We start from the raw sequence: 12,581 nt of genomic DNA on the forward strand, positions 1-12,581 counted from the left end.
AGTCTTAAGGGTCTTTTACCAACTCAAATAAATCCTCTGTTTCTTGAAGCCTGTCTCAGGCAATCAAATTCTTAGTAGATGACCCCTCTCAAAAATACTACGCCATGGGAACCAGCAAAGTATTTTCTGTAGAAGTGGTGCAGGGACAGAATCTGCTGAAGCATGAAATACGTCCAGAATATAAATGCTTTGTAGATCGGGAAGCAAACTCCTCCTTCCAGATTTTTTTTTAAAGGAGATATGGTTGTCATGCCACCAGTTATAGAACAGCAAGCTGCAGCGACAGCTAGTGAATGAAGCCTGTTACTGTCCTAAGAGTTTTCCTGGGAGACTGTCAACGAATGACAGGCTGCTCTCCAGCAGCAGCACAATCTCACTAAATACTGCCTATGATAACAGGTTTGGCTTCTGTTATTATTTTGTCCCTTGCTTCTACAGTCAGTTACTTGATCTCCTAGGAAGAAGGGAGCTTGGCATACTTGGTCAGTGTACAGACATGCATACAGACCTCAAGGTACACTGTCCTTGAGGTCCTGTTGGGATGTGCCAGAGCTACACTGTCCAGTGTTGGCATGTATCAGCAAGAGTTCAGGATCTAACTTAAAAAGAGCCAGCACCTATTCCACAATCAAGAGCTGTGGCTGCTGAATGAGGCAAAACACCTTGAAAAAGATCTAGTCAACTCCCCAAGACATAAAAGAGACAGCTCAGTACTACACAGCAATATTATGAAACCAACCTACTGATCAGAAACAGAAGATTTTGTTCAGAAAACTCTATAAGAAGATAGCAGCTACAGCAAGAGAAGAAAAGTGAGGGGCATCCCTCACTGCTAAATAAATCTCCTTATTTTGTAATACTGCAATAAAAATAGACCCATGGTTACCTTTGGAAAATGGCATCTACCACCTTTTTTTTTTGTTGACATAGTTAAGCATTCCCTTGAATATGCTGTGCAACACTATTATTATGACATCTTCTTGAGATGCCATTACAGAAAAATCAAACATATTCTCAAAGACATGAAAGTGACTTCTGCTGAGAGTGCAATGAGTGTGACAAAGAACTCTGTTTCACACACATGAAAAATAAGGTAATTTTAAAAAATCCAAAAAACTTACATTACTTTATTTCGTTACTTTACATTACTTTATTATCTATCCAATTAGGTAGTTTTATTCTGAAAGTGCACAAGCAATGATACATTATAAATGTAATGCCACTGAAGAGACCAGAAAGTATTATAGAATCACAGAATCACTAGGTTGGAAGAGACCTTTAAGATCATCAAGTCCAACCCATGCCCTAACACCTCAACTAAACCATGGCATCAAGTGTCATATCCAGTTGTTTTTTTTTTAACACATCCAGGAATGGTGACTCCACCACCTCTCCAGGCAGGCCATTCCAATATTTTATCACCCTCTCTGTGAAAAACTTTTCCCTAATATCCAAACTGTATTTCCCTTGGTGCAGCTTGAGACTGTGACCTTTGGTTCTGTCAGTTGCTGCCTGGAGAAAGAGATCAAACCCCACCTGACTACAGCCACCTTTCAGGGAGTTATAGAGAGTGATAAGGGCACCTCTGAGTCTCCTTTTCTCCAGGCTAAACACCCCCAGCTCCCTCAGTTGTTCCTCACAGGGTTTGTGTTCCCAGTCCCTCTCCAGCCTCGTTGCCTCCTCTGGACGCGCTCAAGCGTCTCAAGGTCCTTCCCAAACTGAGGGGCCCAGAACTGGACACAGCACTCGAGGTGTGGCCTCACCAGTGCCGAGTACAGGGGAGAATGACCTCCCTGCTCCTGCTGGCCACACTGCTCCTGACACAGGCCAGGATGCCTTTGGCCTTCTTGGCCACCAGGGCACACTGCTGGCTCATGTCCACTCAGTTGTCACCAGTACCCCCAGGTCCCTTTCCAGCCACACCGTCCCCAGCCTGTAACACTGCAGGGGGTTATTGTGGCCAAAATGCAGGACTCAGCACTTGGATTTATTAAACTTCATCCCACTGGACTCTGCCCATCCATCCAACCATGCCAGGTCTCTCTGTAGAGCCCTCCTACCCTCCAACAGATCAACACATGTCCCCTACTTGGTGTCACCTGCAAACTTAGGAGGACTCAGTCCCCTCATCCATGTCATCAATGAAGACACTGAACAAAACAGGCCACAGCACAGATGCCTGAGGGACACCACTGCTGACTGGCCCCAGCTGGATGTGGCACCGTTCACCTCCACCCTCTGGGCCCGGCCATCCAGCCAGTTCCTAACCCAGCACAGAGTGCTCCTGTCCAAGCCACTCCTGGGCTGCCAGCTTGTCCAGGAGTGTGCTGTGGGAGACAGTGTCAAAGGCCTTGCTGAAGTCCAAACAGACAACATCCACAGCCTTTCCTGCATCCACCAGGTGGGTCACTTGGTCACAAAAAGAGACCAGGTTGGTCAAACACGACCTACCCCTCCTAAACCCATGGTGGCTGGGTCTGATACCCTGGCCATCCTGTAAGTGCTGCATGATGGCACTTAATATAAATTGCTCCATTATCTTACCTGGTACTGAGGTCAGGCTGATTGGTCTATAATTACTAGGGTCCTCCTTTCTACTCTTTTTGTGAATGGGTGCCACATTGGCATCTGGAACACCTCACCAGTGAGCCAGGAGTTCTTATTAGCAGTTCTTATGCTTCCATTTGTTTCATCACACCCTCAAATGCACCTGAAAGCATGTTAAACTAGGTATACAGTAGAATTATAATAGTAATTACAATACACTATGAAGCAGTCTGTCCTAAGGCAACTTAGTGAATTTGAAAACTTGCTTAATTACTCAACAGAGAGAAGCGAGAATAATTTCTCTCAACAGAAGAACAAGCCATGGTGAAAAAAGGGTAGTATATGTAGTATATGTACCATCTTGCCTAGCAAGGTTTCTGACTTGGCTTCACAATACAGTCTCAGAAGCAAACGATAAAAACAATTACTACCAAGTGTATGGAGACCTGCTAAAAAATTATTCTCAGAGTAGTCCTTTATAGCTTTTTATCAAATGGTCCATCACTTCAGTGTTCTTATTGTCTTTAGAAAGACAGAATAGAAGGTACGCCTACTGAATCTCAAGAGAACACCAAGTTGACCAGAAATTCACCCAAGGACAGGCTTAAAATTGGAAGTAATTTTGGTGAAGAAAACTTGAAAATTATTCAACAAGGGTATATGCTAAATCCTCTTAGGAAGGAAAGACTGACTGTATGAAACATGGTTTTGAAAAGCTGGCAAGGAAGTAGAGCCACAGAAAAGGATTAAGGTCTTAGACTGGATCAAAAATTTAACATGAGACAATACCTTCCATGTTAGAAAATGAACTACTGAACTATGAGGTTGTACCACAGAAGTTATGCAAAAGAACTCCTCCTTATTCAAATGACAATGCATCTGGAATTCTCATGTCTTTTGATCAAACTTGTAGAATGAAGTCAGTCACATGGAAAACAACTATGGGAAGCCACTGAAAACAATCAGGAGATTCAGAAACAGGAACTATGGGAAAAGACTGCATAATCATGGTTAACTTTTTGAACTTACTCAACTGGGAGACAACTCTCCTATGACACAAAGAAATGTTTAAAAAAAAGTGCTATCAGGCTACTCTGTGTGAGCAGAGTTATTAAGACCATGTAATTAGATGAAAATTCAACAGGAAAATTAAAATAAAATATAATAAAAAGCCAAACAGTCAGAAACAATCCACTGCAGACTTCTAAATTCACTGCTCAGAAATGGCTAGAAGAGGTAAGATCTGGAACTTCTATTATAAATGACATAGGACTGTATGATTCTGCCTGCAGTATGACAGGGATCACAGGATTTCTTTTAGGCCTGCTATTTTTGACAATAAAGCCCTCAAAACAAATATTACAGCCAACTGAAGCACGAAACACAAGAGCCAAAGCTAACTTCTATGCTGCCATAGCCAGAGTGTTCCATCTTTAAAAGAAGTAGCTTAAAATGACCCTGAGTAGATGTACACTATACTGCATGCACTTCCACTGCAGGATAAGGTAAATCTTCAAGAATCCAAACAGGACTTTATTTTTTTAGATCTTTCTTCTCTGCTTGAAAATGTCAGGTATCAAACTTCTGCATTTTCACAGACTTGCTTAAACTTACAGCTGGTGAATAATTCAGGCCTTTTCTTCCCTAAGCAACAGGTCTGGATTAGCTCTTAGTACAGTATTGCACCATGCAGTCTCCCAAACATCCCATATTAAACTAAGTAGGAAAGATTTTTATCTATCTTCAGGGAATTACACAAAACCTACACTGTATATTCTTGTTGCTATTGTCTGTAATCAAACAGACAAGTTTTTAAAACAAAACTTAAACTCTGTCAAACCATTTAATTTAGTTTTGCACTTATAATATTTCATTTATAAATTTTGGAAATCATACTATAACAAGAAAATTTTTGAAAAGCCTTCCCAACAATCACCTTTTTACCATGCTCTTGCTACCACATTGAAAAGACACATGCATTATTATTCATGGAATGTAGATTTCAAAGAACACCAAGAGACAAAATCCCAGATTTGGTGTTAGTTTAGTGTAGAATCTTTGCTTTCAGGCCTTAAAATTCTTAAATCATTTACCAAATGTTTTGATCTCAGTGGAGTTAATAAATGCTCAATACTTGGAAATTAAATAGCCTGAGAGAAAGAAAATTTAAGTGAAAATTTCTGTATTCTTAAAAGGATTAAATATAGGCATTAAAAAATATAATAAGCTTGCGTGGCACAGAAAGTTTAAATATATACTGACTAATGGTTTTCATGAATATTGAACAATTCTTCATGCATCTGAAAGACGACACACACAAAAGTACCTGAAGATGTAAGATCCATGCAAATAAGAACAGTTGCAATAGAATGCTATCATAGCATTCTAAGACCCAGCACTTAGTAACACTGATTTAAGTTTGTAGAGAGCAGTTCAAAACTTACTTATATCTTCAACATAGCAGCAGAAGCTGGATAATGAGGATATTTTAAGCCTAAAATTGTGCTCACTCCAAAATGAGAAGAAAAACCTACCACAAATGTGTAAATTTCAAGTGTATAAAACAACCAACCAACCAACCAACAACCTACCCGCAGCCACTGTTTCTCTGTGAGAGCATCACTGTAGTCCACATCCCTGCGCTGACGGGATCCTCTCCCAAATATTTTCTCTTCCTCTTCTTCACATGTGAGCCTTTCAACTTCAGCATCATCCTTAATAATCCAGGATGGTAATTCATCCTCCTCCATCAAGCGAGGTTTACGTTTAGGGTTTCTGGCATCTTCCCTGCGACGATCCATGTCCATGCGCTGCAATGACAATTGGCAAAGGATAAAAAGGTTTTAAAGGCAATTATTAAGTGAACTCTATCAATGCCCACATCTCTAATAACTCTTGAAACTTTAAACCAAGTCCTTCCCAGATATCTCCCCTTCATAATATTCCTAAATACTTCTAAAATGCATCTGTAAAAAGAAGCTACACTCAATTGTTAATTTCCAGTCATATTCACTACTTCATAACTAGCTTTCACTGACAGAACTAAGACAACACACTGCAAAGTGACACAAAGCAGATCACAAGAACACTGCTGTCCCCATAAGGTTTTACTACTATGTACTAAAAAGAGTAACTAAAATACACCAGTTTTGTTACCCTGAATATTAGAAGAAAATTTAAAAGTTGTTATAAGAAACAAAGACTCTGAATTTATTAGTTCTCAAAGGAGAACTAATAAATTCAGAGAAAGGCTTGTTTACACAGAGCCAGAAAGCCAACACGCTCGAACCCCTGAATTTTTTTCTGATTTATTGTTGTACCAGACAAAAATCGAAACACAAAAATATCAGATAAACTTAGGTAAAGTGCTACAAACATAAGAAGGTGATGTTAAGACTTTCAGCTGAAATTTAAATAATCATTCATTTCACGTGGGGTGAACAATGGCTCAGACATGGAGACAGAGGATACATTCCTACAATCTACTGCTGATTCATCAGTGAGGTGTTTTATAATCCTCCTGGGGAAGCATCCACCTCTGTCGACTACATACTGACCTGGCTCTCATGGTCCCATGAATTGCACCTGCATTGCCTTAAGTACTCTAATCAGATAATATGAATAGGCATTTCAAATTGGCCTTTTGAAGACTCATACAGTACTTAACACTCAGTAATCAGCTGCTAAACAGAGAAAACAACCAGATGGCCACCAACATTTCACTTTTGTATTTGAAAAAAATTATGTAAATAGACTGGTATCAGAATTGGCTGTAGCATCATATGAGGCTACTGCTTTGGCCACTAAAATGTCATAAAAAAACCATTCTCAATTATGTACAAATGTCTCCCTTGTGTACATGACGCTGCACTTAAAACATGATGCCAACTAGACATATCATCCTTTTACAATAATGCATGTCATATTATCCTTTTACAATTAATGCATGTCTGTTAGCCAAAACAGATATGCATTAATTCAGAGGTATTATCTCTCTGGAGGGACAGCTCAAACCCAGCCAAATGTAAAACCTGAGGCTTAGTAATGGCATCATTGAATATGCTGAATCTTCTCTCATCTTGGGACTTCTCAAACACAAGCATTTCTAAAACATGACCTCAGGAAGTTCATCTTACAACTTGTTTTCATCACCTTGCCTTGTGCACTATCCAATTTCTAAACTCAGTGAAAAGCAGAAAGCAAGAAGTGGTCTTCAGTCTGCAGGTCCAACTATGTTCAAGAAGCAACTACAAATACATGGGCATTTTCCCAGTTCCCTATTACTTTAGACAACAGTGAATGGGCTGAGCAGCCTGTAGTTTTTTATAGCAGACTTCCATATTTCACCTATTAAAAAACATCCCATTCAATTTGAATTAATTTCAAGATGTCTCATTCAAGCCAAACATGTGGCTTGGTTTATTCTAACATGACAACCAGACAGCTGCACCAAGAAACAGCTCAACTGGGATAAATGAAATAGATTGCTCTATTTCTATTATTTAGCCGAGAACCTGAGTGTTGTCAAAAGACATCATATTTTAATGCCATTAAAAATATGAACTCAATGCTGAAACTTTGTATTTTTTCCTCAATGACTATATTTCTTTGTCTAACACAAAAACTGAACACTAAGATAGTACATTATAATAGCTGTTTTCTGATATAATAGTGCTTGGGAAGGAAAATTAAAGATCATCTCAGTTAATCTGAGATATCAGAGATATAAACTGATTTTTTTTTCCCCTGAGGATACTACTCAAACCGTATTTACACCTGGGAAATCTCCAGTTCTATCTTCCCATCTCTTTCCAAAACCTGTGCTTCCAAGAGACATCTATATTATTTTTATATAACTAATAATGATAAGCTTTCTGTCATCAATAAGGCCTAAATGCTAAAAATAATATGCTACTACTACTTAAACCTAAGCAAAGAACTTGAACGTTGGCACATTCAAGCCCTAAAATTTCCAGTTCAGAAAAACCACAGAACACTACTGTCCTCTGAACTGTGGATGGTTATCTTAAACTTTCCAAATTATAACTAGAAGAGTGCTTGGAAGAAACATCAAAGTCATTCTATGTAAAAGTTTCTAAATTATAACTAAGATAGTCCTTGGAAAAAACATTCAAACCACTCTGTGTAAAATCTGTAATTTATACATCCAGTTCTAGTAGATTGCCATTTTCACTTCAAGGAGATTAACGTATTAGCACAACTGGAGTTTTGGTACCCATTTGGCCTTCCACTTGAAAGGCATTTTTAAATCAAAAATCATGTTCTTTTAATGTTTTCTTTACTTTATTTAAGCAGTTTTAACAGTAAAGGGAACTATTTCTTTTCCAGAAAAGTAGCTTATTGAAGTATTCTTACGAAATGACCAGAGTTGTACAGGTCACATAAACCCCCCGATTTTTCTCTGAATATTTTCCAATTTTTTTTATGATGTGAAGCCTCTAAAAACCACAGGAACAAAGTCCACTTGTACACACCTTCTCCCTGAACAGTGAATTTAGCTCCACAGCCACATTTCAGGTCCTGTGTCAAACAACACTTCTAACCTGCAAAGTGACTATAGCAAAGATGCTCATGGAACTGATCTTTCTTGTTGCTCACTTCAAATAAGTAAAATACATGCTTTTACACACCTAAGACACTAAGACACCCAAACACACTTTTGTTGGGTATTGCAGACTCCTGAATTCTGATTACATATGCACAGCTTTAAAAGGGAATGAAGTGGTGGCACAGGTATAACTACAGCAAGGAAAATACAGACTACCTTTTGTTTTTTATCTGACTATGCAAGACTTGAAATATTGATAAAAAGACAAATAGCTCTGACTGCCAAACTTGCTTTTCACATTTTTCTTTTACAGAGAAACAGTTTACAAAAAATTAAAACCATTTTTTGTATTAACAATTTAAATTATTTCTTAGCTATTAATATTTAACTACAATCTTACTGTCTTACTATTTTCAAACCCTGGCTTTCAAAGCGTGTAGTTTTGCCTCTTAAAATTTTTACTACCAATTCCTTACTTTCCCTGAAAAACTTCCACGTAAATTAATACGAAAAACACATTCAGCCCACACAGCTTCACAAACGACTTGGATGCAGGACTTGAAGGGACACTAAGCAAGTTCACAGACAATAAAAAAACTGGGAGGAGCTAGTGACTCCCTCAAAAGTAGGGAGGGACTGCAGAGACACCTTGACAAATGAGAGGACTGGGAAATTACCAACCTTATGACATTCAAAAAGGTTGAGAACCAGATTCTGCTTCTGGGATGGGGCAGCCCTGGGATGTGCAGACAGACTGGGGAATGAGATGCTGGAAAGCAGTGCCACAGAGAGGGACCAGTGGGTCCTGGTCGATGGCAAGTTGAACATGGTCAGCAGTGCCCTGGCAGCCAGGAGGGCCACCCGTGTCCTGGGGGCATCAGGCCCAGCATGGCCAGCTGGGCAAGGGAGGGGATTGTCCTGCTGTGCTCTGCACTGGGGCAGCCTCACCTCAAGTGCTGGGTTCTGGGTGCCACAGTGTAAGAGAGATACAAAACTATTGGGGAGTGTCCAAAGGAGGGCCACAAAGATGGTGAAGGGCCTTGAGGGGAACCCTTATGAAGAGCAGCTGAGGTCTCCTGTTTTCTTCAGTCTGGAGAAGAGTGGGGGGAGACCTCATTGCAGTCAAGCACCTTGTGAGGAAAAGAGGAGGGGCAGGCACTGATCTCTCCTGCGGTGACCAGTGACAGGACCGGAGGTAATGGCCTGAAGTTGTGTCAGAGATGGTTTAGGCTGGATATCAGGATAAGGTTCTTTACCCAGAGAGTCATGGAGCACTGGAACAGGCTCCCCAGAGAAGCTGTAACAGCATGAAGCCAGACAGAATTCAGTAAATGTTTGGACAATGCTCTCAGACACATGGTGTGATTCTTGGCATGTCCTGTGCAGGCCCAGGAGCTGGAATTGACCTTTGTGGGCCCCTATCAGCTCAGTATGTTCTGTGATTCTGTCAAAACTGTCTTTACTCTTGGCTCCTCAACTTTTTTTACATTAAATAGCCTTCAAATTTAATACTACAAGTTGAAAAAAACAGATACAAATTCATCAGCTACTTTCAACCAAGTTCTTTTCTTCTGGGTCTGAAGGAGAAATCAGAAGCTCTTTTCTAGAAGCAAATCCACCTTCACAAAACTCAGGGTATGTTCAGTCAATAATTCAAATGAAATTATTTCTTTTGAGTTTTGGATCAAATGGCCATCTCTTGGTTTGTGTCATGTAAATCTCCTTACACTCAAATCACTGATGGAAAAGTTTAAAAAGACAGGTGTCTGTAAGCACTCCTCTTCTGTGCAACCTGGCTTTAGTGATTTCAGTTCTGAGTAACACTTAATGAAGCCCAGCATCAGAACACTAAACTGGCAAATCAGCAAGAGCAAAAGAAGAGCCATACGGGGGAATATGACCTTTTCCAACAGTGTACATGAACAACTTACACAAAAAGGGCCCCTGCATGCTTGTGTAACAGCAAATTTTTAGAGTTGAATTCATAAGCAGAAGACAATGAGGAAATAAAACCTGTACTGAGTACACAGGTTTTGCGCTGGTCCTATCAGCAGTTGTTTCTGCGGATACCACCAGATAGACATCCATTTATGCACAGGAGTGTCTGTCTTGTTTCATCTTGCAGAAGAAAGCCACCTCTGTAGAATTAGAGGGCATGGTGCTTTACCTTCAGTATTTAAGTATTGCCCTGTACTGGTGTCAGTGGAGCCCAGACATCTTCTAGCAATCCTCAGACTGTACAAACACTAAAAGGCAAGAGCTATGCCTACAAAGGCATTTCAGTAATTATTCCATCAGTGCTGAAGTAGCATAAACAAAAAGGGAAGTACTAATAAAAAGAAGCGGCTCACATTTGAACCACTAGCTCTATTTTGGTAGCTGTTCCAACAGTTGTAGCAGTAGAGATGCAGCTAATTGGATTCCCGATAAAACCATCAACAATACCTCAGTTAACTCACCAAGAAAACAGCACTGTTAGTCTACTAATTTACTACCTTGCTAAGTTCCTGTAGTTGTCCTTGCCAATATCAAAGTCCATAAGTAAGACAAAATCTTGAATAGTAATAGTATGCTGTAGAATTAGCAAGCCAAACTGTGACTGACACTTTTGAACTATAAATTTCTCAGGTTGTGTCAAACTCTTCCTCTAGATTGTCACTATTTCACTGACAGCAAGCAATCTCTGAAGACTCTGTGTCATTTGAGGAACTCTGTATTTAAGCAGACTACACTTTTTTCCTCAGATGAACAACACAAGTAAATAAAACCTACTTCTCTAGTAAAGTTTTGACAAACTTGAGTGATAAAAAGGTTAAGGCCTTTATTAAAAACACTAGAGAAGATGATTTTTTTATGATTACCCATCCTCACCATAAAGAGATCAAATTCCTCCTCACGTCGAGCAATCATCTGATTCAGTGTCTCATCATCAGGAACTTCATCTTCTTCCTGGTTAGAAAGATGGATAAAATTATTAGGAAGTACTCACATGCACCTTGAACTAACAGCCTCCCTCAGTTCAGAGCTCCACTGACCCTCTTTTTCTGACAACATGTGGGAGCACTTAAACTGAAATGAAACCTTTTAAAGTGTTCAGCTATTCAGAAGTAACAAAATAAGATGGTAAGAATGACAAATGACACTTATTACTCCCTTCAAAATTTGAGATTGAGGAAATGACCAAATACAAAACCAGGAAATTTTGGCTTGTGGTTTTCCCAGGTCAGAAGCACAGTTAGTGCTTTGGTTAAAACGGATGTATTTCTGTTCTGCTATTCTACAATATTCCTTCAGAAATACCATTCTAGATTTTGAGGTTTTTTTTCCCATCAAAGCAAGATGACTGAAAAATTCCTGATTAAATGAAAAGAACAAAACATGTTTTTATCCTGGAAAATAACCCTGCTGAATCACTTTCTCTTGACCATTTTCTGCTTACAAATTGAGATGTGAAAATTTTACTGCAAACAAAATGGATTATTTAATAAAAACAGAAACAGACACTAGAAAAATAATTTAGAACTGTAGTGTTCAACTGAAAATATTAAAGCTGAAACCATTATGATATCCTCTTTAAAACAAAGCCCAAAATATTCAGTCTTCCTCCCTGAATTATTCTGAAACCACAGATAACAGGTCACTCTACACAGGGCTTTCTGAACAAAATATTACACTATGCTACAGACCTATAATTCTTCCTAAAAACTCCTGTTTTGAGCCCAGTTTAATGGGAGTATAGAATGCTGAATGTAGCATCCAAAAAGCTAATATACTGTAGCTTATTTTTCAGAATTAGTAAGTAATTTCTATTTCCTCACATCTCCCCTCCAGTGTCTGGATTTCTACACCAAAATCCAGACACTGGATTTTGATTTCAAAACCCAAACCAGTTCTCATTAATGCAATTCTCAAGGAACACCTTTGTACCTTAATGAATATATAATTTAGATTTTAACATGAACCAGGCAACTGGGAAAGTGATTAAGAGAGCTAGTTCTTCTCACTTCTAGTCATTGCTCCTTCACTCTTCATGAAAAGGAAGTCACATGGTTACTCACACAGAGAAAAAAAGATTCTTTTATAAATGTGACCATCATGAAAGGGCCACATACTTCCTTATTATCTCAGAGTAACTTCTGACCTGAAAAAAGGAAGTGATCTTACAGTAGAAGCTGTAACAATAGTGTGCACATTATCAGCAGTTAGGCTGAATAATCCTGTTGCCAAACAGGTAGGCTTTGCAGAAGAAAAAATTATAAATAAACTCAACCGCCAACAAAAAATTACACTATGAAAAAGTAACTGCTAAGTTGTCATACATTGCTATTATCTAATGAATCTTTCTAGATACACAGATATTACCTCTCTGCTTTATCAAGTACTGCTAAAAGAAAAAATGGATCAAAAAAAGAAAGAAGAAAAAAAAATAAGGGGAGACTTGATGCTGAACTTAAAAAAAAACTAC

At 39.0% G+C, this 12,581-nt stretch overlaps 1 protein-coding gene across 7 annotated transcripts in view; it reads right to left on the bottom strand.

The window, feature by feature from the left end:
- SMARCA2 (SWI/SNF related BAF chromatin remodeling complex subunit ATPase 2) overlaps nt 1-12,581 on the bottom strand; it is a 119,056-nt gene that overhangs the window by 34,316 nt on the left and 72,159 nt on the right. For all 7 annotated transcript variants that reach the window (XM_071425133.1, XM_071425127.1, XM_071425132.1 and 4 more), the window contains 2 exons: nt 10,988-11,065; nt 5,139-5,357 (listed from right to left, as the gene is read on the bottom strand). In XM_071425133.1, coding sequence (XP_071281234.1) covers nt 5,139-5,357; nt 10,988-11,065 — 297 coding nt within the window. The remainder of the gene's footprint in view (nt 1-5,138; nt 5,358-10,987; nt 11,066-12,581) is intronic.

Source organism: Agelaius tricolor, unplaced genomic scaffold (genome assembly GCF_023055355.1).
Source record: "Agelaius tricolor isolate 1412-34295 unplaced genomic scaffold, bAgeTri1.0.p SCAF_4, whole genome shotgun sequence".
NCBI lineage: Eukaryota > Metazoa > Chordata > Aves > Passeriformes > Icteridae > Agelaius > Agelaius tricolor.